At 40.0% G+C, this 27401-nt stretch overlaps 1 protein-coding gene across 1 annotated transcript in view; it reads left to right on the top strand.

Annotated features, from left to right (window-relative positions):
• Rnf17 (ring finger protein 17) overlaps positions 1 to 26892 on the top strand; it is a 101050-nt gene extending 74158 nt beyond the window's left edge. The window contains 12 exon segments of the mRNA XM_042685665.1: positions 1419 to 1699; positions 6298 to 6461; positions 9827 to 9946; positions 12221 to 12301; positions 16191 to 16316; positions 17778 to 17834; positions 19518 to 19634; positions 20632 to 20791; positions 23275 to 23410; positions 24556 to 24745; positions 26237 to 26332; positions 26722 to 26892. Of these exon segments, the coding sequence (XP_042541599.1) occupies positions 1419 to 1699; positions 6298 to 6461; positions 9827 to 9946; positions 12221 to 12301; positions 16191 to 16316; positions 17778 to 17834; positions 19518 to 19634; positions 20632 to 20791; positions 23275 to 23410; positions 24556 to 24745; positions 26237 to 26332; positions 26722 to 26745 (1552 nt within the window). The 3' untranslated portion in view covers positions 26746 to 26892.
• Positions 26893 to 27401: the final 509 nt, after the last annotated feature.

The raw sequence follows: 27401 nt of genomic DNA, 5'->3' as shown, positions 1-27401 counted from the left end.
AAATGAGCAGCCAAAAAAGTAATGGACCTATTTAACGATTTTTTCAGGTACTAAATTTTGGAGTTAAGCAACATTGGTCTAAGGGAGCAAAAGTAAAATGTTGCTGTAGCCCTAGGTTTCTCTTCTCTCTCTCCTAGATGTGGAGATACGTTGTAATCTCAAACGTCTGTTCCAGGTAGCTGCTTTGTGCTATACATGCCAGATCTCTTTACATGTAATTGCTTTAAAATCAGTCCTGATGAGATAGAATGAGAAGTCAGCCACAAAATGTAGCCAAGGCTAGGTGGTCTGATGTGGTAGGTAAATGAGACCAGAGCTGCCTGGGCAGATAGCCTTGCTTCATGTTTTTAATCCTACATGTGGGCTCTGTTTGCTTTAGGTTAAAGTAATTCTTGATAAATAGTTCAAGTAAATGCTATGGATGTTATCTGCACCAATTTTTTTTAACTACTGTTACATCATGAAAACTAGTAGTAGTCTTAACGTGCAGGGCTTGGGCGGAGACGTTGGAGATACGATATAGTTAAATGGAGGCATGATGTAGCTATGTCAACAGTGCTCCTTAAAGAAAAGTACAAGAAATTAAACAAAAAGCTATAATTTGCTAAAACCCAGCCAATGTTAATGTTGCATTCTAGAATTTTAATTTTTATAGTAAAGCTTGCTTTTTCTTCAATAAACAGACAATAACACAAAGTTTTAGAAATCAACTAAATATACCTGCATCTAATAACGAGTACCTTTTTTTTAAAGTGACATGAGCCAGGTGCCAGTGGCTCATGCCTGTAATCCTAGCTACTCAGGGGACTGAGATCTGAGGATCACAGTTCAAAGCCAGCCTAGTCAGGAAACTCTGTGAGACTCCTCTCTCCAATTAACCACCTGAAGACTGGAAGTGATGCTCTGGTTCATGTGGTAGAGCGTTTGCCTTGAGCCGAAGAGCTCAGGAACAGCACCTAGGCCCAGAGTTCAAGACTTACAACTAACAAACAAAAATAAGTGACTTATGTGTTCTTTTTGTATCATTTTATTAGTGTTACTAACTTCGCCATATGTACTGTTCTAACTGTAGACTATATTAGAATCAACTTGAAGGTGTTGTATTTTCCAACAGTATAGTACTTGAAGTAAACTTACTAGATTTTAAGAGCGAATAGCATATAAGTATGAATAAGTAGTTTAAAACGCCTAAGTGAAATTACATTGGTTTTTCCCCCATCACTCTGATTTATAATTTAAAATAACTTGTATTGTAACTTAAATTATTCTTCCTTTCATATAGAAAACTAGGCAAATATATCTTATACTTGAGCAAACATTTTCTTTAAATCTTAGGTAAGTTTGAAAGATTCTTTTCATATGTTTCTCAGATTTTTACACTTGTTACTGTTTGATATGTTCTTTTATGGATATTACAGAACTAATAAATCAGATCACAACCGTTCATCTGATAAGTCTCTAGAAACGCCTCTGGAACAAGGAGACTTCATCATTCCTGAGTGTAATAAATTTAACACTGACAAAAAAGCTGCTGATACAATCAATGAACCAAAGATATCTGAAGTGAAAGAAAAAATGCCAGAAACAAGAATCACTGGATGCTATAAACCACCAGCTATTCCTAACATGGACGTGTTTGAGGCAATAGTCACTTGCATTGGTGATGATGGAACTATATTTGTGGTCCCTAAATCATCAGGTAAGGTCTTCTTCGTTAAGAAGGATTTGTTAGTAACTCTGGGCCTAGAGGCTCAAGTTCTGTAGTGTGATAGACACAGTTGGAATACTTGAACTTCATTTTCAAATGCTTGCTAGGACTAAACACTTGTACAATGTATCCATATAAATTGCTTTTAACACTGACTAGAATATAAAAGCTATCTGAGTTTTTTCCATTTTATTTTTTTCTTTTAATTTTATTGTCAAGGTGATGTACAGAGGGGGTACAGTTCTGTCAGTAAGGTAGTGAGGACATTTCTTGCTGAACTTCTTACCCCTCCCTCATTTTTTCCCTCTTTTCCTCCCTCCCATCCCCCCCAAGTTATACAGATCATTTCCCACCTAGTTTCTTGTGAGATCACTGTTGCACTGGTTCCCCCTTTGTCTCGCCATTTTTGTATATATAAACATATACAATACCTAATGTGGCAGTAGTGTGTTCATAATTATGAATGCTATTTTCAGTATAAGAAAAAAGGAAATGCTGGGTGCCAGTGGCTCACGCCTATAACCCTAGCTATTCAGGAGGCTGAGATCTGAGGATCACGGTTCAAAGTCCGTGAAACTCTTTATTTCCAATAAACCACCAGAAAACTGGAAGTGGTGCTGTAGCTCAAGTGGTAGATCACTAGCCTTGAGCTGAAGAGCTGAGGGACAGCGCCCAGGCCCAGAGTTCAAGACCCACAATTGACCAAAAAAAAAAAGTAACTTGTATGTACAAGATGCAGGGCACAGGAATCAAATACAGTGGGGAGAGGAAGGGAAATAACAAAATGCTGAAATAAGGATACAGCTTGACCCATTGTATTGATGAGATGTACCAGACAATATGCTGAAAACCTTACAACTTGGGGGAGGAGGGAAGGAAGGAGTTGGGGAGGTGGGTAGGGAAGGGATGGTAGGGGAAAAACAAAAGAGGGGTAACAATGCTGGCTAGGAAATGTACTCATTATCTAACTCATGAAACTTTACCCCCTCTCTACAGTATCTTTACAATAAAAAATATATATATATATATATATATATATATATATTTTTTTTTTTTTTTTTTTTTTTTTTTTTTTTTAAAGCCAGGCACTGGTGGCTCACACCTGTAATCCTAGCTACTCAGGATACTGAGATCTGAGAATCACAGTTCAAAGCCAGCCCAGGCAGGAAAGTCTGTGAGACTCTTATCTCTAATTAACCACCAGAAAACCGGAAGTGGCCCTGTGGCTCAAGTGGTAGAGCATTGGCCTTGAGCTGAAGAGCCCAGGGAGAGCACCCAAGCCCAGAGTTCAAACCCCATGACCAACCAAAAAAAAAAATTTTTTTTAATCACAAAAAAGAAAAAAGTAACTTGAAATTTCCATTTTCAGTTTAGTGACAGATTGAATAACATTTTCAGATGAAATAAAATACCCTTGTTATTTAACATTTACTAAGTTGACATGAAAATAAACAGGATATAAAACCAGTGTGAAAACATTGGAAGTTAGACCTGTCTCCTCTGGGTTGTTTCAGGATTGTATGTAAAACCCTGAGCTTCCTCTCTGATAACTGTACAAAATTCAAGGTAAAGGAAAGGCTCCTTCACTCAAAGTGAGAAATCTAAACCAAAGCCCTCACATGAAGATAGAATCCTAAAGAAATCCTCCCACAGTTCATAATTAAAGTCAGAGTGCTCACCATCATTATGATTTGTTATGATTATTAACGACGGTGACTTTTAAATTATTGTGGAAGTCCTGGTCAGTTCCAGGCAAATGAGACACAGTTTGGGAAAACAAAGCATAAAGGAATGTGGCATGGCTAAAATGGTAGTGAAACTGCACAGCAAATGTGAGGCACTGATTTCAAATCCCAGGACTTCCCCTTCCCCAAGAAAAAGTATTTTAATAATTTGAAGGTGAGAAAAATATTTGTAAGCTTAAAAAATTAAGGGAAGGGCTGGGAATGTGTCTTAGTGGTAGAGTGCTTGCCTAACATGCATAAAACCCAGGATTCAATTCCTCAGTACCACATAAACAGAAAAGGCCAGAAGTGGTGCTGTGGCTCAAGTAGTTGAGTGCTAGCCTTAAGCAAAAGAAGCTCAGGGACAGTGCTCAGGCCCTGAGTTCAAGCCCCAGACTGACAAAAAAAGGACAATAACAAAGGACTGAATTACTTGGTTAGATAGAAATAGGAACTTCCATTGTTGAAAGGTATTATAAACTTGTGATAAACCTTTCCATACAAAGAATACTTAGGAAAACTGGAGAATTCAAATGATGGGAAGTACTATTGTCAGTGTCCTGGGTTTCATAGTGTGCTGTAGTTAAATGCAAGGTGTTGCTGACAGGAGCTGGGTAAAGGGCACATGATACCTTCCTATCTACTAGCTCAATTTCCTGTATAATTACTTCAAAATAGCTAAAAATTGTGTAATGTTGTAGGTGTGAAAGAATACATATAAAGCACTTACATAAAAACATTAAAATGAGTAGCTATATCCACATACATGCAGGATAAGAAACATTACTAGGCCCTTAAAAGACCTATGCACAAGAACTTGACCATATCCCTGTATTGAATTTGACACTTTCATTCCTTGCTTCTCTTTTCCTTTTTTTTGAGTCAGTCATAGGGCTTGAACTCTGGACCTGGACACTGTCCCTCTGCTCTTCAGCTCAAGGCAAGTGCTCTACCACATGAGCCCCAGTGCCACTTCCAGTTTTCTGGTGGTTTATTGGAGATAAGAATCTCAGAAACGGGCTGGGAAGGTGGCTCAGTGATAGAGTGCTTGCCTTGCATGCCTGAGGCCCTGGGTTCGATTCCTCAGCACCACATAAGCAAAAAGAAAAAAGCTGGAAGTGGCACTGTGGCTCAAGTGGTAGAGTGCTAGCCTTGAGCTGAAGAGCTGAGGGACAGCGCCCAGGCCCAGAGTTCAGGCCCCACGACTGGACCCAAAAAAAAAAAAAAAAGAGTCTCAGAAACTTTCCTGCCTGGGCTGGCTTTGAACCGCAGTCCTCAGATCTCAGCCTCCTCAGTAGCTAGGATTACAGGCGTGAGCCACTGGCACCTAGCAGGGCCTGCATTTAAACAAGTTTGGAGGTTCTCTGTGAAAAAAAGAATAGAAAAAAAATCACAACGTATTTCTGGAGGCTCAGGACCCTTTCAGAGATGGCTTTAGGTTCACATGCAAGTGCGTCCTGAATATAATGTGGGTCTATGCAAAGACAGTGCTTCTGAATTTTGGGTACCCTTAGCTCCTACAGATACGGGTATAATAGTTATGAATTTACTGACATTTCCTTACACTTTTCCAAATAGTTTTATTTTTTAAAAGAAAATAGATACATGGCTGGGCACCAGTGGCTCACGCCTGGAATCCTAGCTACTTAGGAGGCTGAGATCTGAGGATCATGATTCGAAGCCAGCCCAGGCAGGAAAAGTCTGTGAGACTCTTATCACCAATAAACTACTAGAAAACCGAAAGTGGCACTGTGGCTAAAGCACTCACCTTGAGCTGAAGAGCACAGGGACAGTGTTCAAGCCCCGAGTTCAAGCTCCATGACCGACAAAAAGAAAATAGGCACATGTAGGTTGACTGTTTTAGAAGTGAACATTGAGTCCTCTAATAATAATACTTAATCCTGAAGCTTTGATACATTTAATCATTGTTTAAAAGCCAGTGTACTGTTGAATGCTGGGTAGTGAAGTAGACACTTTACATGGAGGACTCCTATAGTGCTGATAGCACAGGTAGGTGTTCTCATGACCAGTTACGAAGATGATCTGAGGCTGTCGGAACTACCTGAGATGACAAAACTGAAGAAGGCCTGGGATGAGATTAACTTCAAAGCTGGCTTTCTGTCATATACGTTCTAAGGGGTATAATATAGGCACTATGGAACTACTGGGCCAATTAGTCAAAGAGAAATTAGAATTTTTTTTGGTAGGTCATGGAGCTTGAACTCAGGGCCTGGCACTGTCCCTGAGCGCGGTCTCAAGGCTAGTTTTTTTACCACTTTGAACCACAGCTCTACCCTCCAGTTTTCTGTAAACCTACCTACCTACTACCTACTCAGGAGGTTGAGATCTGACGATTGAGACTTGAAGCCAGCCCAGGCAGGAAAGCCCATGAAACTCTTGAATTAACCACCAGAAAACTGGAAGTGGAGGTGGGGCTCAAGTGATAGAGGGTTAGCCTTGAGTAGAAAATCAGGCCCTGAGTCAAGCTCCACAGGCAACAACAACCAAAAAAAGTTAGATTTTTAGATTTTATTGATTGATATTGTAAAGGTGGCTACATAAGTCAGAGTACAGTGTTTCCCTTCCTTTGCTCTCTCCCAGTTTTACTCCCTCTAGTCCCCGTCTATAAGTTGTATACTTCATTTTCAACCTAGTGTCTAATGAGTATCACTGCTGCATTTGTTTCCCCTTTTTATGCCTACTCAAACTCCAGAAAACAGATTTTTATGAAAGTACAATTATCCTGAATTTTAAAGTTCTTTTTTTAAATCTAAGTTGTCAACTTGTTAAAGATTGTGTTAATGACTTCTTATCAAAAACTGATACATTTTCCTAAATGCTTTCTTTTTTTGGTCGTTTGTTCAGAATTTGAACTAATCAAAATGATGAATGAAATTCAGAGTAACTTAAAGTGCCTTGGCCTTTTGGAGCCTTACTGCTGGAAGAAAGGAGAGCCGTGTGCAGTCCGAGGATCAGATACTATGTGGTACCGAGGCAGGGTGATGGAAGTTCTAGGCGGCACTGTCAGGGTGAGTCCTCATTCAGATATTCTTGCTAGATGCTATAGCAGTGAGTGAGTTTTGAGTCTGAACACATGAAATTTTTACTAGAACATCATCTGATGAATTCCTGTAGTAAGATCAGTCAGATGTATTATGTGTTTATTTGTAATATATTTAGTAATCTGCTTCATCAGAAAATAGTTTCCAGACAAGATTTAATTACTGATACCTCAAGAGATGGGCTGCTTTTAGTAAGTAGCCCTGTGTCACACTGGCATTAAGTAGAACAACTTGGTTTCCAATGTGCTAATTACCTTTCCAGCAAATTTACTTACTGTTCAACTAATCTCATGGTGAGGGCTTTCCCGAAGAATGAGTTAGCACTGTGTCATCTAAAACATTGAGAAATAGATGCCTGTACTGAAAAGTATATATAAAATGTCTCCATCTCTAAACAAAGAAACGATTTAGTAGATGTAGGTGCTTCATGAGATATTTAGTACTTGATAATTTTAATTTGGATTGAGGTATTTGGAGGAAAAACACGTTCTGCTTCTATTGGACAAGGTTTTTTTCTGGGCTGGGCATCACCAATCTCAGTTACTTAGGAAACTGAAGAATTGTAGTTTGAGACCACACTGAGCAAAATAGTAACTAAGGCCATAATCCAGATACATTAATACACATAGCTAAGTCCAGCTACTTTGGAAGCATGGGTAAGCTCCTGCTGTTACCTGGACAAAATATGAGACCCTATCCAGAAAATAAAGCAAAAGTGACTGGAAGTATGCATCACATGGTGAAGTATTTGCCTAACAAATTGAAGGCTCTGAGCTCAATCCAAAGAAAAGTAGTTCATAATGTTGTTTCCTAATAACTATATAACACTGGGGTGGTGGTGGTGGTTGTAGTTTTAGCTTCTTTCACATATAATTTGTTAACTATCCTAGACACACTACTGCTCCCATTTTAATAAGAAAATTGAAGTTCAGGTTCAGTGTCCACAAAGACCATGTTCCTGGCTGCTGGTTGCTGAGGTTCATATCTAGGTATCTGGTTCCTAAACATTTTAGGTCTTGTACTTTTTCTGCTGGACTACAAACTGACAACATTCTTTTTTTTTCTTTTTTCTTTTTGTTGGTCCTGGGTTCTGTCCCTGAGCTTTTGTGTTCAAGGTTAGCACTTGGAGCCACAACACCACTTCCAGATTTCTGGTGGTTAATTGGAGATGAATCTCATGGACTTTCCTCCCCAGGCTGTCTTTGAAGCTCAATCTTTAGATCTCAGCCTCCTGAATAGCTAGGATTATAGGCATGAGCCACCAGTGCCCAGCTTAAACACTTTCAAGTTTGGGGTCCACCCTTAAACATTTGGATACTTAACAGGTTCATGTGTTTATACATACTACATAGTCACTTTTTACATATATTTGAGTGATTCAGATAACCCCTCCACTTTTCTTTATTACAGTAGTGAACTGAAATTCAGTTTTCATCAAATTACCAAATGTGTGTGGTAATCCAAAAACAAGTACAGTGTGAATAAACTTTGTTAAAGATTTCTCCTGCTATCAAAATATCAGCTTAAAGTTGAAGGCTGTGACTCAAAGTGGTATAGTGCTAACCTTGAACAAAAGAGCTCAGGGATAGTGCCCAAACACAGAGTTCAAGCCTCATGACTGACCAAAAAAAAAAAAAAAATGGGAGGAATGTGGCTTAGTGGAAGAATGCTTGCTTAGCATGCATGAGCTCTAGGTTCAGTTCCTCAGTACCACATAAATAGAAAAAGCCAGAAGTGGCACTGTGCCTCAAAGTGGTAGAGTACTAGCCTTGAGCACCAAGAGGCTCAGGTACAAAGCCCAGCCCCAGGACTGGCAAAAAAAAAGATAAAAATATAAGCTTACTTTAACTTATTTTAAAGTATTCTGATAGTCTAATCATTACCTATTACTTTTTCCCATTGTCACTTTACATTTCAGATGTTTAAAATTAATTTTTTCAATGTCCTAGTGTTCCGAGTTTATTCAGTAAGTCAGACACAGTAAGACAAATTTCGCATGTTCTCTTCCATGTGTAAGCTAAAAATAAAAGAAGTCAATCTGTGCAATAGTGATTACAATAGACAAGAAGAGGTGAGAAGTGTTATTTCATTAAGTTAGGACAGAAGAAATAATTGATTGTTCTTAAGATAATTTAGAAATTGTCAGAATAAAATCATTTTAAAAAATGGTTGTAAACTTACAGACATGGCTCATTTAGAGACTCTTTGCTCAAGCCTCAGTACCATAAAAAAAGAAAACTACTGGGGCTTGAACTCACAGCCTAATGCTCTTTGCTCACAAGCTGGTACTCTACCATTTGAGCCACACTTTTCAGACCAGCATTTTGCTGGCTAATTGGAGACAGAGTCTCCCACAGTCTTTTCTTCTGGACTGGTTTCAACCTATAATCTTCAAGATCTCAGCCTCCTGAGTATCTAGGATTAGAGATATGAGCTATTAGCACTTACCTGAGAAATTCTTTTAATGAGACCAGTTTTCTTTTAATCTGATTTAAAGACTATGTATAAGAACGCCTTTTTACAATGAGATTTGATACTCTATAGGATGAGGGAATACAATCTTCTCTTTTATCTGGAAAACATTCAAATTCAAATTCATTAATTCTAGAATGTCTTTGGGAAAAGTAAACACTTTTGAGTAAATGTTTATTTCATGAAAGCAACACATAATTTCTTCAGAAAAGATGAGCTGACCTGGATGCCAGTGCCTCATGCCTGTAATCCTAGCTACTCAGGAGGCTGAGTTCTGAGGATCACAATTTGAAGCCAGCCTGGGCTGGAAAGTCCATGAGACCCTTATCTCCAGTTAACCCCAGAAAACTGGAAGTGGCTCTGTGTCTCAGCACAGTAGAGTGCTAGCCTTGAGTGCAAAAGCTCAGGGACAGAACCCAGGCCGAGTTTAAGCCCCATAACCACCACCATCAACAACAAAAAGTGAACTGATGCTGGATGCTGGTTTCTCACTCTGTAATCCTAGCCACTCAAGAGGCTGAGATCTGAGAATGGAGGTTCAAAGCCTGCCCAGGCAGGAAAGTCCATGAGACTCCTATTTCCAGTTAACCACCAGAAAACCAGAAGTGGTGCTGTGACTCAAAGTGATAGAGTACTATCCTTGAGTGAAATTGCTCAGGGATAGCACTCAGGCCCTGAGTTCAGGCTCTAGAACCAATTGAAAGAAAGTTGAACTCCTCCAAACAAGATGAAACAGTTCTTCATTTTTCCCAGGTTAGACCCAAATGCCTTTCTTGTTGTTGTTGATACTAGAAAATTCCCTCTGCCCACTAAACTCAGAAACCTAATTTTAACTGTAAGTTTTATTTGGTCTCTTTCAGGTACAATACTTAGATCATGGATTCACTGAGAAGATTCCACAGTGTCACCTCTATCCTATTTTGTTGTATCCTGACACGCCCCAGTTTTGTATTCCTTGTCGGCTCTTTTTGACTGTACCCGTGAGTGCCTAGTAATTTGTGGGATGCTTCATTTTAACTGAACGTTTTATATTGATACATTTTAGAAATTAGAATGCAAAATTCCTTTCTCTTATAAAAATGCTATAAATAAGTGCGGTTAGAGGGACTTTACGAAGAGAAACCACAAAATTACACTTTTCAGTATCAAATACAGAATTAAGGATTGGAGATGTGGCTCAGTTGGCATAGCACTAGCTAGTGTGCCAAAGAATAGAGGTACTGACTGAGTTCAAGTCCCAGTCTCAGGCCTAAAAAAAAAGAAAAGGAAAAAACCTTATAAAATTATACTACACAAATAGGAAGGCTTAGATTCTTAACATGTATTTGCTGCATCACATGAAACTTCAAGAAATTTGAAGCTGATCCTCCATTAAAAAAAAAAAGAGTGGTATATTAGCCAGGGAAGGTGGCTTCATATAATCCTAACTATTTAGGAGGCAGAGAATAGGAGATTGCAGTTTGAAGCCAGCCTGGGCGTAAAAGCTTCTTAGATTCCCATCCCAACCAGTGGCTGGATGTGATCGTGTCCATCTGTCATCCCCCGTGATGTGTGAGGAAGTATAAGTAGGAAGATCACAAACTAGGTCAACATGGACATACAGTGAGATCCTACCTCAAAAATTACCAGTGCAAAAAGAGGTTGGGGCAGTGACCAAAATGGGAGAGCACCAAGTTTAAGGTCCTAAGTGTAACACATCCCCACTACCATTAAAAAAAAAAAAAAAGTTGCGTAACTAAAGCTAAACTTGGTGATGTTGAAGGAGTGAACTTTTCTTGTTACAGAGTTCTACGGCTCTGGGATCAGAAGTGGCTTAGCTGGGTGGTGAGGGAGTCCTTAGTGAGTCTGTGCTCTTCATATTCACTAACGAAAGGAGCTCCTAGGACAGGGGAGCTGCTGTTGAAGTGGCTCATCACATGGTAGTTTGGAGAACTCGCTTTTGTGTTGTTGTTGTTGTTTCTGGTGGTACTTAGTATAGAACTGTGGGCCTAGTGCTTGCCAAGTAGTTGTTCTATCACATGAGCCATAGTCTCTAGTCCTTTTGCTTTAGAAAATTTTCAGATAGACCCTCCATTTCTGCCCTAGCTATCCTAGATCACATTCTCCTACTTTTTTGTTGTTTTTGTGCCAGTAACAGAGTTTAAACTTAGAGTCTGGGTGCTGTTAGTTTTTTTCACTCAAGGCTGGCACGCAGCCACTTGAGCCACACCTCCACTTCTGGCTCTTTGCCTGGTTAATTAGATATAAAAGTCTCATGGACTTTTTCACCTGGGTTGGGTTTGAACCACAATCCACAGATCTTTGCCTCCTAACTAGGATTACAGGTATGCACCCAGGTGCCCAGCTCATCTCCTCCTCTTTATGCTTCTTGCACAGTTGGAATGACAGGTATGAACCTCTACACCCAGCTTCTCATTGGTTCAGATGGGAATCTCTTGAACTTTTTGCCCTAATCCACCTGATCTCTTCCTATTAGCTGGGATAACAAGTATGAGCCATTGCAGTCAGCTTTTGTAGACCCACAAAAACTGACAGTCCAGGCTCCTCATTATATATGGACCATAGGCATATAAATGCACTTCACTGACAATTGATCTTTATTGTAAAAGTGATGTCAGAGGGGTTACAGTTACATAAGTAAGGTAATGAGTACATTTCTTGTCGAACGTGGGGAAAAACAAGGAAGGGGTTACAATTTGTGTGTGAGTATGCATGTATGCATGCACACGCTCACTGGTCCTGGGGCTGGAACTCAGGGATTGGGCACTGCCCCTGAACTTGTTTTTGTTCAAGGATAGTGCTACACCATTTGAAGCCACAGCACCATTTCTGGCTTTTTGGTAGTTAATTGGGGATAAAAGTCTTAAAGACTTTCGTACCCTGGATAACTTTGAACTACAATCCTCAGATCTCAGCCTCCTAAGTACCCAGGATTACAGGTTTGAGCCACTGACAGACCAGTAACAATGGTCTTTTTTTTAAAGTTTTTTATTTTTGCTTTCGTTGCAAGTTTATGGTTTTTAAGTATAAAATGTTCTAAGTGAGCCCTATAGGGAGAAGCTAAAATGATTAATTTTTAAAGATCATGGTCAGCTGTCCATGATAGTTTCTTGCATTTTTTGTACTTATGCTGCATAGATTGGCAGAACTGGCAAGCATTAACCACTTATGGCTTCTTCTAAATAATCTTCACTTGCTCCTTGCCTGGTATGAGGTTGAATGTGGAAAATCTTGCCTTTATTTTTTCCATGTAGGTTGGGAATGTCTGGCAGCCTGATGCAATAGAGCTTCTTCAGGAACTACTTTCAAAGAGAGAGGTGGACATCCATGTTGTGGTAATTTGCTTTTAAAACAGTGGCTATTTAAGATTTCATAGGTAACAAAATTTAGGTAACAGAATTGAGGAACTTTTTTAAAGTAATTGTACAAAGCAGGTGCAGTTCTACAAGTCAGGTTATGAGCACAATGCACCCCTTTCTTCATTCTCCTCCATTGTCCCTGCCTTCCTCACCCTCAAGTTATGTAATTCAGCTTTTACATGATGTACATTGAATACAGTGACTGCATTTGTTCACTCTTCTTCCTTCTGTTTGTGTGCCGTACTCGGCTCACCTCTTCCCTTTCCCCACAATACATGTTTCAACTTCCTGGAATTCATTTGTTAAATAATTTCTTGTTCAAAGGAGTTAACACCGTTGAATTCCTCCTTTGACTATGTGTCTCTTTAGTCCACTTATTTCTGCATATATGAATATAACCCTGTATATTCTTTCATGTATACTTGTATTTTAGATTCAGCTTGCCCATGTGACAGAAACATGTGCCATTTGTCTCTCTGAGTCTGAGTTACTTCACTTAACATAAATTTTTCTTGGCCCATTCATTTACCTAAAACATAATATCCTCTCTGATAGATGAGTAAAATTCCATTGTATGTATGTATATATATATATATATATATATATATATGCACTATATATGTCATATATGTGTATATACTCAGCAATATGTATACATATGTATTCACTTGATGAGTAAAATTCCAGTCTCTTGTATATTTATATGTACCATATTTTCTTGATTCACCCATCTGTTGTATTAGGGATATTTTTAGATGAGTCATGTTCTATGTTCCTATAAGACTATAAGTTATTCATTACTGGCTGGGAATGTGTCTTAGTGGTAGAGTCCTGGCCTCACATGCATGAATGTGTCTTAGTGGTAGAGTCCTTGCCTTGCATGCATGAAGCCCTGGGAATTCTTCAATACCACATACAAAGAAAAAGCTGGAAGTGGTGCCGTGGCTCAAGTGGTAGAGTGCTAGCCTTGAACAAATGAAGCTCAAGGAGAGTGTCCAGGCCCAGATTTAAAGCCCTTGGCCTGGCAAAAAAAAAAAAAAAAGTTATTCATTATATGAGGAGTTACCCCCTTGGTTTATTCTCACCTGGGAGAGGACCCACTTTCAGTCTAGTAGAAGTGTATTCTGTTTTGCTTTTTTTTTTTTTTTTTGGTCGGTCAGGGGGCTTGAACTCTGGGCCTGGGTGCTGTCCCTCAGCACTTCAGCTCAAGGTGAATGCTCTACCACTTAAGGCACAGGTTTTCTAGTGGATAATTGGAGATAAGAGTCTCATGAACTTTCTTGCCTGGTCTGGCTTTGAACTGCAATCCTCAGATCTCAGCCTCTTGAGTAGCTTGGATTACAGGTGTGAGCCACCAGTGCCTGGCTGGAAGAGGATTCTCTTTGTAATAAACGTCTTATCATTTACAAAAGAAAAAGTTACCAGTTGAGTACCTAGACATGTTTTAAATGAGTTTAATTTTGAGCAAGTTTCTGAGAACTTTTCTAACCATTAACCTCAATGGTTATGTGAAATATTCATTATTAACAGCTTCCTTATTTGGATACAGGCAGCAGTACTGCACTGTAGAGGTGTTTCTAAATATATTCCACAGGTTTTCAGGCTGCTGCTGTGTCTACAGTATTGGGGGAGGGACAGGCAGCTCTAGGAGCCTGTCCTCAAAGGCAGCAAACCAAGACATGAACCTAAAACGTGCACACTGCAAAGTAACATGCTGAGAACAGGTAACAAGAGACAGATAAAAAGAATAAGTAGGATCACATTTTTAAAAAGATAACATATTTTCCTTAGGGAAATATGGTGGGGTTCTCCTAACAGGAGCAGAAAACATAAAGGCAGAGACATTTTTAAGGAAATAGTATATAACCATAGACAGCAGAGGCTTCTTTGAGGAGGACTAGAAGGAGGAGCAGTCATAAGGATTCAGGCACAGGGGGGATGGTTGGCAGCCAGGTTTCTGAGCAGTGAAAATAAGGCTTATTTTCGGCTGTATATGGACTAGCATGAGAAGAGAGAAAAAATGATAAGGAAAGAGTTTGTGTATTAGAGTAATAAAAACCTAGGAAGAGCCACAAGACCCACTTAAGAAAGCAAGCAGCCGGGTGCCAGTGGCTCATGCCTGTAATCCTGGCTAGGAGGCTAGGGTTAAGGATCATAGTTTGAAGCCAGTCCGGGCAGGAAAGTCTCTGTGAGACCCTTAACTCCATTTAACCACTCAAAAGCTGGAAGTGGCGCTATGGTTCAAGTGGTAGAATGCTTGAGCACAGAGAAGCTCAGGGACAGTGCTCAGGCCCTGGTTTAAGCCCTACAACTGACCCCCAAAAAAGCAAACCACTTACACTGGTAGTAATGAGTTCCTCCCTAGTTGTACACAAGTTGGCATGAGTCACTGAGTATAGGGGGAAAAAAGTTTGCCAAGCTTGCGTTCTAGCTTTCTTTGCAGCTTAGTTTATCATAGGTAGAAGAACCATTTGCAGTGTAGCAGAGATATGTTGGTTTCTCAGACTGTGAATGCGCACACTTGCGTGCTCTTTACTATACACTCTGCCACACATACTTTCTCTGGCCTCACATGCACTGAGAGATGCCACCGAAGGCCGAAGGCAAGGGGAGACCTACCTGAATGCCTGCCTGTCCGTGTTGCTTCCAGTTTTGTAGGAAACCAGAAAACAAAACATTGGCGGGTGCCAGTGGCTCATGCTTACAATTCTAGCTACTCGGGAGGCTGAGATCTGAGAATCCAGATTCAAAGCCAGCTCAGACAGACAAATCCACAAGACTCTTAGCTCTAGATAACCTGCAAATGGCTTAAGTAGAAGTGTGGAAATGTTACAGCACCAACAATGAACAGAAAAGGCAAGGGAGAGCCCACAAGACTCTGAATTCAAGTCCTGGAACTGGAAAAACATAAACTGTACAGCATATAAGGTAGCTGTAAGTGCTTAGAAGAGAAAGGTATACTAAGAAGGAGTGTGGCTGGGGAAGTAGAACACATTAAAGATAGCCATCAGAGCCGGCACTCCTATAATGCTAGTTTCTCAGGAGGCTGAGATCTGGAGGATTAAGTGTTAAGATCAGCCCAGGCAAGAAAGTTCACTAGACAGAATTTGCAAAATAATCAGCAAAAAGCAGTGCTGGAGGTGTGACTTAAGTGGTAGAGTGCCAGCTTACCAAGGATGAGGAGCTGAGTACCTAATACCCTAGTATTACTAACACAAAACAGAACAAAAAACAGGTGATATTTCAGTGAGAGGGGACAACTCATGATGCAGACAATGCCAAGAGTTCCAAGATAGGAGCAGCAACCTGCAGAGGGACTAGCAAGGCTCTGCTGTGGAAATGAATTCTGTTACTTTGCTCCACCTGCTAAGCCTGAAGAACACCGCTCCTCAGGGAACAGAAGGAGAGAGCTCCCCCATGGAGAGAGGAATTTGGACAACTGTGGGAATCATGGAAATGGAGAGAACTTTCCTGCAGGTCACCTGGCCAGTTATGGACATGCTCAGTTCCTGTTCTTTGTCAGTGGACTTAGTGAAAGTTCATTGCTTCACTGCAGAACAGACCCTTTCTCCTACTTAGTAGAAATTATTATATCATCTAGATAGTAAACTATATATAATCTGGTATATAACAAGGAAATCCATATGATATGGACCTGTAAATATATTTTACATCACCAAAGTAGTATAATTGCTGCCACTTAACCTGACAAAATGCCAGAAAGAAAAATCTGTGAAATGAGTCCCTCAGTCACATAACTGTCTTGTACTGCCAATGTTGTCAGAAGCCTAGCTCCACATTTGCTCTCTATAAAAGATTAGATTTAATTGTTTTACTAACCTCCTTCTTTGTTGATATTAAATAGGAATTGCCTGAAAACCCATGGAAGGAGTTGTCTGTTCATCTCTATTTTGGTGGAATGTCACTTTCCCACTTCATGGCACTCCATAAATACTGCACTTTTGAACATTCTGAAGAGATATTTAAAGAAGTAAGAACTATTTTCTATTTTAAAAATCTGTAGAAAGAATTCTGATTAAAATTTTGTATTTTGTTTTCTACCTCAAGTCTTAAATATGGTTGTACATATCTGATTTTAACAGGGAAGTTTAGAATTTGTAAGTTCTTTATTAAGAGCAATAGATAATACTTTGCTTCATACAAGTCCTAAAAAGACTATATTAAGATTCACCTAAGTTTTCTGTACCTTCAAACCTAATGAGCCACTTATGTTATTCAGTGTTGTCTGAATATGGATGCTCATTATGAAATCTACATACAAGGGTGCACTCTCCTCACATAAAAATATTTTTTTTCCTTTGGCTTAACATAGAAGCTTTTATATGATAGGTTGAGCAATCCTAACCCAAAATTCCACCACTGGAAAAGCTCCCAAATCCAGATTTTTGATGCCAACATGATGCTTAAATTGTTTCAGATTTAGGGATATTTCAAATTTTCAGATTAGAGATCCTCAATCAATACATGCATAAATAATCCAAAATAAAAAAACTCCGATCTGAGTCATCTCTGGTCCCAGTTATAAATAGGAGACTCAAAGCCACCTGTTGAACTAGCCAAAACTGTGCTTCTATTTTTTCAAACTACTAAAAATATGCTGCATCATAATAATATACATTGCGGAAGTGGCGCTGTGGCTCAAGTGGTAGAGCCCTAGCCTTGAGCTGAAGAGCTGAGGGACAGCGCTCAGGCCCAGAGTTCAACTCCACGACTGACCAAAAAAGTCTTTCATAATAATATACATGCAAGGTAATTTATTTCTAGAGCCACAATTCATGTGTTACTGTTTTTGTTGCTGCTTTTATATCACCCAAACTGGCCTTGAACTTACAAGTCCTTCTGCCTCAACCTCCTGTGTTACAGGTAATCTACCACCAGGCCTACCTTTGCTAGATTAAAAAAAAAACCCGTTCATCTTAGTGTAGTGCAAAATTAAACATTGAGTGGTCTGGTCAAGATAGAAAACTCTTCTCAGAAATGATGATGTCACTTTGTGGCTATCATCTTCACTGGCAACTTTCTCTTTAAAGCAGAGGTGTGTGTGTGATAAAAAGTACTCGATTTATTAGACTAACGAAAAAAGATTACTTGTTTGTCTTCTAGCAAGAAACATGCTGGCGTATGGCTTAAGTGGTAGAGCACCAGCTAAGCAACAAGCTCACCCCCCCCCCCAAAGGACATTTTAAAGGGAAAAGGAAAAAAGGTCTCTCTTAAGTAATTACCACTAATGTGTCTAGCATCATTGTTGGCATGATAGATTTTGAAATGTAACAAGTAAGGTTATTTAAAATGCAGGTATTCCTGTAGTTTATAACTGAATGAACTTGCAAGAAGGTACAGCCAATTTTGTGAAGATAGAATATGAAAGCGCCGTAAAACATTATACAGCTAAAGGTGATTTTACTCATCTGGTATATTTATATTCTTTCAGAAACCCACAGAATACAATACAAAGTATGAGGAGGAAAAATGGGAAATAAAATTTGAGGTAAGTTGCAACGCAGATATTTAGGAAACTCTGAACACTTTGTCAATGTAAAGGATCTGATAAAAGAATAAAGAAGTAAGAGTTTTCTTTTATAACCACTTTATTGAGGTATTATTTATACATTACACTTTACCTTCTTAAAATGGACAACTCAGTGGTTTGTAGCATTTACGGAGTATTTCAACCAAACCACTAATTCTAGAACATTCCCAAAGGAAACCCTCACCAACAGCAGCCGTACTCTTCCCTTTCCCAACGTCATGGCAACAAGTCAGTTGTCTGCCTCTCTGAATTTGCCTATTCTAGACATTCTATGTAAGTGGAACTATATAGTATGTAATATTTTGTCTCTAGTTTTTCACTTGGCATTTTTTCAAGGTTCATGTCATTGTAGCACTTAGCAGAACCTCATTCCCTTTTAGTGCCAAAAAAATTGCAGTGTGGCTGACTCATCCATCTGCCGCTGGACAGTCAGGATATTCACAGCTTGTGGCCACTCTGATAATGCTATGAACATTCATGTGCAAGTGTTCATGTGGACATGTTTTTCTTCTTCTGGGCACATACTCAGCTGTAGAATTACTGAGTCTTACAGTAACTGTTGAACATTAAAGGACCTGTAAGACAAAAGCAGCTGTACCCTTTTATGTTTACTTGAGGAATGTGAAGAGGTCACATTTTCTGGTACCCTCAAATTTGTAATTTGACTTTTTCAGATACTTGTTCTTGGATTTGCTTCAGTTTAGAAATATCAGAGCCAGGCACTGGTGGCTCACACATGTAATCCTAACTACTCAGGAGGCTGAGATCTGAGGATGGGGCAGAAAAGTTCATGAGACTCTTCAATAAATTACCCCAAAAAAAGCCAGAAGTGGTACTGTGGCTTAAGTGATAAAGCACTAACCTTAAGCAAAAACAAAGTTCAAGGACTGTACCCAGGCCCAGAGTTGAAGCCCCAGGACTGGCAAAAAAAAAAAAGGAAATGTCAAACAGTAATAACCTGATTTATAAATTTCAATGTGATGGCTTTACTGCGTGTTAATTGCCAAATTTTTTAGTAAACTTTTTTTGGAAACTCCCGCTGGACTCTTCAGAGCACATCTTGCCTCTGACCTCTGTATGCGTTTGTTCTAGCTGCTCACTGCCTCAGCCCTTTGGAGGTATCACAAACCTGAGAGAACTCATCTTTCTATGATTTTAACTTAACTCTCCTTGCAATATTTCATATACTTTACTGGGTAGTTGGGTTTTTAAGTAACGACCTGTGCTAACATAAATACTACAAGAATGTACAAAGGAGAAAGGAAATGCCCGTTCTGCCTCTCCAGCACCCACATGCTGTCATTAGTGATTGGTACTGTTGACCATTTGTTAACTGATATTCCAGAGTTATACACACACTATTCCAGAATTAGCATACACATATATAAACACATCATTAACCATGCATGCGCCTTTTGCACAAAACCTTTAAAGTTGAAGGACAAAGGAATGCTAAAGTAAACTTACAGTCATCACATTTCATTCATATTGCTCCAAAAATCCCTTTGCAGTATTCAGGATGTAAGAGAGCTTGTTTTCCTGATCATTGAAAGTACACTGACACCATAATGATTTTTTTTTAATCATGTAACCAATTTTCATCATGGTCATTCTGGCTTACATTGTTTTGTGGTACTTTAGGAACTGCTTTTGTCCGAGACAGAGACTTCTATTTTATCACCGTTCTTGTCTTCATCACTGCCTCCCCCAGAAGAACTGTATCCCGTGCAAGTGAAGCACGTTGTGTCACCTAATGAAGTATGTGTCACCTCTACCTCTTCCTCACTGTAAATAACTCCACGTGGCCCCGCCCAAGCACCATCCCAGCAGCCATTTGATACTTGAGGAGACAGATGTTTCTTAAGCACCTGCTGGGTTCCCAGTGTCCTATTTCCTTACTTAGCCATTTAAGATGGATCTGTCTCCACCTATGAAATTTGATACCCAGCTCCCACCCATGGCTGCTGGTACACAGATGTAATGTTCTTCCATGCTGTCTTCCTTACTGCTCCTCCCACCCTGAGCCCTTTGCCCTTTATGACACATGACTGCCTCCCATGGGTCACTCCTTGTGCTACTCATTGTTACCTGGACTACTGCCTGACACAGAGTGAGTATTCTCTCAGTGAATACTGACAGGCTGAATGAATACATTCACTAGATAAACACACTCAAGCAAATTCAGTTACTTGACAAGAAGAAAGAATGACAAAGCCCTGGCAGTTCTTCCACCCCTTCATACATTAAGCCAATGTCTTACAGAAGAGAAGGGGTTTACTGCCTGAGCAGAGTAGTGTACAACTGCTGTTTCCCATTTTTTTTATTTGTGTCTAACAAATTATCTCCATACTCAACACAAATCAGAGTTGAGAATCCAAAAGCTGCTTCATTAAGTTCAGCTCCATACCCCTCGGGAGGCTGCAATGAAGGTACCCATGAGGACTGCAGAATCTACTTCCAAAATGATACTCTCCACAGGGCCTACTAGGTCTTCCCCTCCCCCTCCCCCTCCTCCCCAGCCAATGCAGTGGTCTGCTGACAGGAACTGTGCACCTCGGGGAGACACAGTCCCTGACAAGTGTAAAGCTGTCCTACAATCTGGTCTCAGCAGTCAGCTCACTGCAGTGGTCCCTTGCCCACGGGCCAAGTAGCCGGAAGCCAGGTTGTGTGGACCTCTCCTCTCTAAGCGGTGCTTAACCACCAAATGCTATAAATGACACAATTGATTTTTTTTCCTCCTTTCCCCATCACTTAGGTCTATATTTGCCTCGATTCTGCAGAAACTTATAATCAGTTAAGCCATTGTAATGACAGAGGACTCAATGGGGAATCGAAATCAGAGAGCCTGGAAGAAGCACTGTGGAGGTTTAATAAGAGTGTGGAGACCTTTGCTCCTCTGACAGATTTTAGAACAGGTACATTTAGGTTTTTAATAAGACCAACTTGTCTTGAGGGACTTTGGAAGCAGGTATTTCTAAGTGTAGGAAAGAATAAATTCATGGGGAGGTAGAGGGATTTTATATACTCAGTCCCAAAGGAGCAGCTCCTTGTTTTGTTCATATCTCAAGGGAAGTCCCACAACCTGTGTACAGTGTGATTCACATTACTTGTACATTTGGTATTTTGTACTTGAACAAAAGTTTTTTTTAATATGGTCAGATTAATGGACACATTGAAAAAAGAATTTATGTTGAAGGAGTTTGTAGGTTAAAATGATCTGTAGGGGGGCTGGGAAGGTGGCTCAGTGGGTAGAGCACTTGCCTTGCATATATGAGGCCCTGGGTTCGATTCCTCAGCACCACATAAGAAAAAAGAAACAAGCCAGAAGTGGCGCTGTGGCTCAAGTGGTAGAGCGCTAGCCTTGAGCTGAAGAGCTGAGGGACAGCGCCCAGGCCCAGAGTTCAGGCCCCATGACCGGACCCTCCCCCAAAAAATATCTGTAGGTGCTCATGCCTATAATCCTAGCTACTCAGGAGGCTGAGACATCAGGATTGTGGTTCAAAGCCAATGTCTATGAGACATTTATCTTTAATAAACCACCAGAAAACCAGAAGTGGTGCTGTGGCTCAAGTGGTAGAGCACTCGGCTTGAGCTGAAGAGCTGACGGACAGCACCCAGGCCCAGAGTTCAAGCCCTACAACTGACAAAATGTTCTGTAGGTGTTCTGGGGGTGGGTTTTGAGGGTTTGCTGGGGCTTGAACTCAGTGCTATCCCTTAGTTCAAGCACTCTACCATTAGAGCCAGATCCACTTCTGGCTTTTTAGTAGTTAATTGAAACTAAAGATATCACAGACTTTTCTGCCCAGGCTGGCTTCAAGTCTCAGTCCTCAGATCTCAGCCACCTGAGTAGCTAGGATTTACAATGAGCCACTGTCTCCTATGTGAGTTCGATTTTGAGGAGACAAAACTTGAACTATGTTTTAAGACTAGAAAGGTAAAACTTGGAGCTACTAATAGCAACTTGGTTATTTCCTAGAAGGTTCTTTTGATGGTTATACATATAAGAACTCTTTCAAAAAAAATCAGTGGTTGGGGATATAGCTCAAATGGCAATAGAGCGCTTGCCTAGCATGTGTGAAGTTTCATCCTCTATGTTGCAAAAAGAGAAATGAAAAAACACATTTGAAATAAGACTTGTACATTAAAGGCATTTAGCATTTCAGTCATTGGTCCACAACTACATTTTTCTTGTGGAATTATGTAGAAGAGTTTGAAGACACAGGGAGAGAAAGAAGAGGAAGTGAAGGAAGACAGGAAACAGACATATCTATCTACTCTGAAAGGTAGAAGAACATGAAGAAAACTACAGACTTAGACTGATTTTCCCAGACTTATTCAATTCTACCATTAACTGTGGTATTTGCTTCTATTGGGTGCCATATTAGGAATATAAAACTGCAATTCTGCTTTTGAGTAATGTGGGTAGAAACATGTAGACCAAGCAGCTCATATTACAGCATGTCATTGAGTGAAAAGAGAAGGATCCGTTAGAGCTTTATAAGTCATGTTGGATCTTTGAAAGAAGAGACTTCTATACAAAAAAAGGCTTAGGGGCAGGGTATAGTGGTACGTGCCTATAATCCCAGCCACTCTAAAGCAGAGATCATGATTGTGATTTGAGGACAACCCAGACAAAAAAAGTTGGTGAGATCTTATCTCAACACAGAATCTGGCTGTGGTGATAAGCACCTATAACCCCAGCTACACAAGAGGATTGTGGTCTGAGTCTGGCCCAGGCAAAATGTGCAGCCCTTTCCAAAAAAGTATTAGAGGAGTGGTTCACAGGTCAAGAGTGCCTGCCCAACAAGTTTAAGGCCCAACTTCAAACTTTAATACCTCTAGAGGGAGGAGAGAGTTCTTTGTGTGTATTCAGGGAAACCTCTAGATAAAAAGCAGACATGAATTAGGGGCATTAAAATTTTACATTGTGTTGAGGTAACTCACTAAGGCTATAAATTGCATAAGAGTTATTTAGGAAACCCTGAAGCTCTACACATTGCAGTGCTGAGTAGAGTAGGTAAATAGTGTAGGCAGTAGCCTGATGCCACTGAAGAATTGAAACAAGAAGTGTACATTTTCATCCTGGTGGTCTGACAGAATGACTGGAGGACACAACGCAGAACTGAAGGCTAGAACAAAAGAAAACCATGCTTAGTATTCAAACTAGGGACAATGAGAGCAGGGCTGATAGCAGGGTGATAGAAGCTATGGAAGTTGGAACTCAGAGCGTGCAAAAGGGCCTTTCTTAAAGCCTTATCCTTAGGAATTAGTAAAAGAGGATTTATAAAATAGAAGCAGAAAAATGAGGCCAAAAAAGGTCAGTTGTTCAGCATTTCATTCTGTGTAGCGTGAAGGAACAATGATTTTTGTGCTTTTCCCCCTTTTCCTGTCTTTACAGACATGCCTTGCCTTGCAAAATATACAGATGGTTTATGGTACAGAGCAAAGATTGTTTCCATTAAGGAATTTAATCCTTTATCTGTCCTGGTGCAGTTTGTTGACTATGGATCAACTGAAAAGTTGTCAGTAAACAGGTAAAGAAAAATATTAATTAAATAAGGATTCTTAGTTTTGTTTGGGGATTCTTTTTGTAGTGCTTTAAAAGAAACCAAACTATTTTAAAGCTGTTTAGAAAGCATCTTTTTGATCAATCCAAACAGAAACATCATGTCCATTAAATAGTAGCATCCCATTCCATTCTGCCCTGCCCTGTGTAATCTGTCCTCTGCTTTATTTCTGTGCCCATTAACTTTCTTAGTGTAGGTACCTCAAATAACTAAATTATGCACTACTCATTGTTGTTGTTTTTGAACTTGAACTCAGAGCACTGGCTCTGAGTTGCTTTTGCTGTACCACTCGAGCCACAGCTCCACGTCTGGCTTTTTGGTAGTTTATTGGAGATTAGTCTCAGACTTTCCTGCCTGAGGTGGCTTTGAAGCTCCATTCTTAGATCTCAGCCTCCTGAGTAGCTAGGATTTACAGGCATGAGCCACCAGTACATGGTCCATTTATTGTTTCCCATCTGGCTTATTTCACTTAGCATGTTTTTGAAATTGATCAGCATTGTAACATGTGCCAGAATTTCCTTTCTTCTTAAAGTCTGAGTAATTTTTCACTGTATGTACGTGCTACATCTTATTTCTTCATTTCATTTATTGTGGGTACTTGGCTCCCTTCCACCTTTTTGCCTGTTGTGGACAATGCTCTCATGAGTACCCTACTTTCATTATTTTGAATGTATACCTGGAAATGGGCTTGCTGGATCATAAGTTCTTAGTCTTCTACCACAGCTGTGTCATTCCACATTCCCACCAACGGTGCCCAAGAACTCCAGCTTTCCTGCAGCCTAACATGTGCTATTTTCCTTTCCCTTCCCTTCCTTTCCTTTCCCCTCCTTCTCCTCTCCTTCCCTCCCTTCCTCCCTTTTTCCCTTCCTTCCTTCCTTTCACCATACTAGTGGGCACACAGTATCTCACTGTGATCATGCAGAAATACCCATTTTGTGTGATTTTTCTCCCATTCTGTAGACCGCTTCTTCATTGTATTGCTACATGTAAGTTTTTTGTTTTAAAGATAAAAGTTAAAAGTTTTCCCCATGTTTTCTGAATTTTATAGTTTTAATTCTAAGAAGATTTGAATTGTGGCATTCTGAACACTTTAAGAATTTCTTTTGTAACAGAATGCGTCAGATTCCTCATCATCTTATGCAGTACCCAGCACGAGCCATAAAGGTTCTCTTGGCAGGGTTTAAACCTCCTTTAAGGGACTCTGGGAAGACAAGAATACCGTATTGTCCCAAGTGGAGCATGGAGGCACTATGGGCTATGATAGACTGTCTTCAAGGAAAACGACTTTATGCTTCCTCCATGGTAAATAACTGCCTTGGTCAAAAGCCATTCTTTAAAAGCCATTCCCTACAACACCTATAAACCTTGAAAAGAACTTTGTTTCTGGGCAACTCTACATGCAAAAAGCTCATAAAGTATTTAAAGATGCATATGCTACAGAAGTAAGTTTTAAGGATTATTCAGATATTTTTATATTTAGCAACCCTTATTAACTCTATAGTGATATGTCATGAATAAGATAAAAATGATCAGTATGCTTACTCTGTAATCAAAGAACTTGTCAGTTACTGAGGGAAACATGCAAAATTATTAACTTACTACTATGAGACAGAAGAATCCCAAAATAGAGGCAGAGGTGGGGTATGCAGGAATGTTATTCCCATATGAGAGATCTGGAAAAGGTGTTAATAGGCACACAGGTAACTCTGAGTAAATCAGTCAGAGAGGTGGCATCTGAACTGCATCATAGAAGATTGAGGTGAGAGATCTGGACGAGAATTAGGATTAGAGAATAGCTTGAGTTCTAATTTGGTTGGACCTGTATCAAAACTCCCCATGGCCTTCTACACAGATTTTTCTTCTACACAGATTTTTCTTCTAGGGCTTAGCAACTCACCAAGCATTAGCTCACAGACACATTCTAGCACATACCATGTGCCTTTTACAAGCAGAATATCTCCCTTCCAGTCTGTTTTGTTTTGTTTTGTTTTGTTTTTTTGGCTTCTGACTAAATATAAAACCTAGAGTCTCCTTCCCGTTAGAGCACTCAGCTGGGGTGGTCACAGGAAGGTCACTGTTCAGGTACCCCTGCTCCTGGCATTCGTGGTCTCATTCTGCTTCCCTCCTTGTATTCCCTGACTGGCCCCATGGCTGAGGTTCCTCCACGCTGGTTATGACAAGGATGAGCTTCATGACATGATGTTGGTTGCTACAAAATGCTCCTTTCGAAAGCTCCATGTGCACATGTCATTCATGCTAGTGCATGTGGCAGTCATGTTTATACTTCACACAGGGTTTCTCAAAAGGAGCCAGTGAAAACAGACATGGTAAGCCCTTATCATTCATTTATTCTAATCTAATCTCGGACCTGGCTCCTGTTAGGAAAGTGCTGTACTACTGAGCTACACCCCTGATCCCTGAATCTTTCTGCTAGATGTTTATTATCTGTGTGAAGGTCTAATTTTAATTTATGCATACATGTATAAAGCTTTAAAAATATAATGAACAAGGATGATGGCCCAAAAGCTTACTGGCTGGCTGCATGCAGGAGAACCTTGAGGTTTAACTACAGATCAGAGAAATTGGACTTGACAAGAAACCATCACAGATGGTTTTGGTGGAGGTACAGTGTGTGAATTAAAACTAAGCCTAGAAAATGCCTTTTCCCTCCTTTGTGAACGGCAAGAGTCAGCAAAGACACAATATCTTTACATTGTCCCCTCATTCCTACATTATGTGTAATATGTCTTTACATTATGTTTATATTCCTGACAACTGATATTTCCATTTTAGGCTCAAGCACCAGAACCAACAGTGACATTATATGAAGATGAGCAGTACCCAGTTCATCTGGCATTAGTAGAAATGGGGCTCGCAGACACAGATGATGTGAGTATGTACTTGGACATCCAGTTACCAAACCGTTCCCCTACGTTACGTTAGTCATGTTAAATTGGTCAGAAATGCATCTTGATTACTCAGAGGACACACAAAGCTCTACAAGAATTTGTCTACCAGGTTTCTTCTTTGGCCCCCTGACCTCTTGAGCATCAGTTTCCAAGACACCCCATTTCTTTAAGAATTCTGGGAATGGCTTTTCTAGTAGCAGATGGGTATGGAGTAGGAGAACAAGACAGTGGGCCCCATAAGTAATTCAGCCTCATAACCATGTGGTAGGCACACAGAATTTCTGAAGAGTCAGGATCGTAGCAGCAGTGATCCAACTAAATGTGAAAATGAAGCAAGTGTTTAAAATTAACACACATTCTGTATTTCAGGTATACAGTGCAGAGCATATGTAGCAGCCCAGAAGAAAATTTTCTGTTACAGATCACTCCAGGCTTAGTTTCTTCATTTTTTTCTGTAATAGTGTTTGTTTTTCCTTTCCCTTATTTCCTACATGTTGAACTGTTGAGAAAAACAATAGTTAATAAACACTTGCTTTCAGACGTTCTCATGTTTTGTTTTAATTTCCAAAGGAAATAATTTTGTTAACCACAACCAAGGAAGCTCCAAGGAGTCTTGTCTCCAAAAAAGAGGAACATTCTACCTAGCTCTTGATTTCAAGTTTGGGCATTCACAAAAAAGAACAGAGTGGGTGCCAGTGCTTCACCCCTGCAATCCTACCTAATCAGGAAGCGGAAATCTGAGGATGGCAGTTCAAAGCCAGCCTGGGCAGGAAAGTCCATGAGATTCTTATCTCCAATTAACCACCACAAAGCCAGTAATGGAGCTGTGGCTCAAGGAATAGAGTGCTAGCCTTGAAAAAAAAAAAAAAAAGTTCAGGGATATCGCCCATGCCTGAGTTCAAGCCCTAATACGGGGGGAGTGGAGGAGATGTAGCACTAAGTTTTTTAGGGCAGCAAAGTGAAGAAAGGAAAGCACACACAAAGCAGAGGAGACACTGGTGCAGGCTCACCCAGAAAGAGGCACATTTGAGTGGTCTACATCAGGGTAT

The sequence above is a fragment of the Dipodomys spectabilis genome, unplaced genomic scaffold, assembly GCF_019054845.1.
Source record: "Dipodomys spectabilis isolate Male_0828 unplaced genomic scaffold, ASM1905484v1 ptg000095l, whole genome shotgun sequence".
NCBI lineage: Eukaryota > Metazoa > Chordata > Mammalia > Rodentia > Heteromyidae > Dipodomys > Dipodomys spectabilis.
Note: the sequence above shows the minus strand (reverse complement) of the source record. Positions and strands in the feature narration are given on the sequence as shown.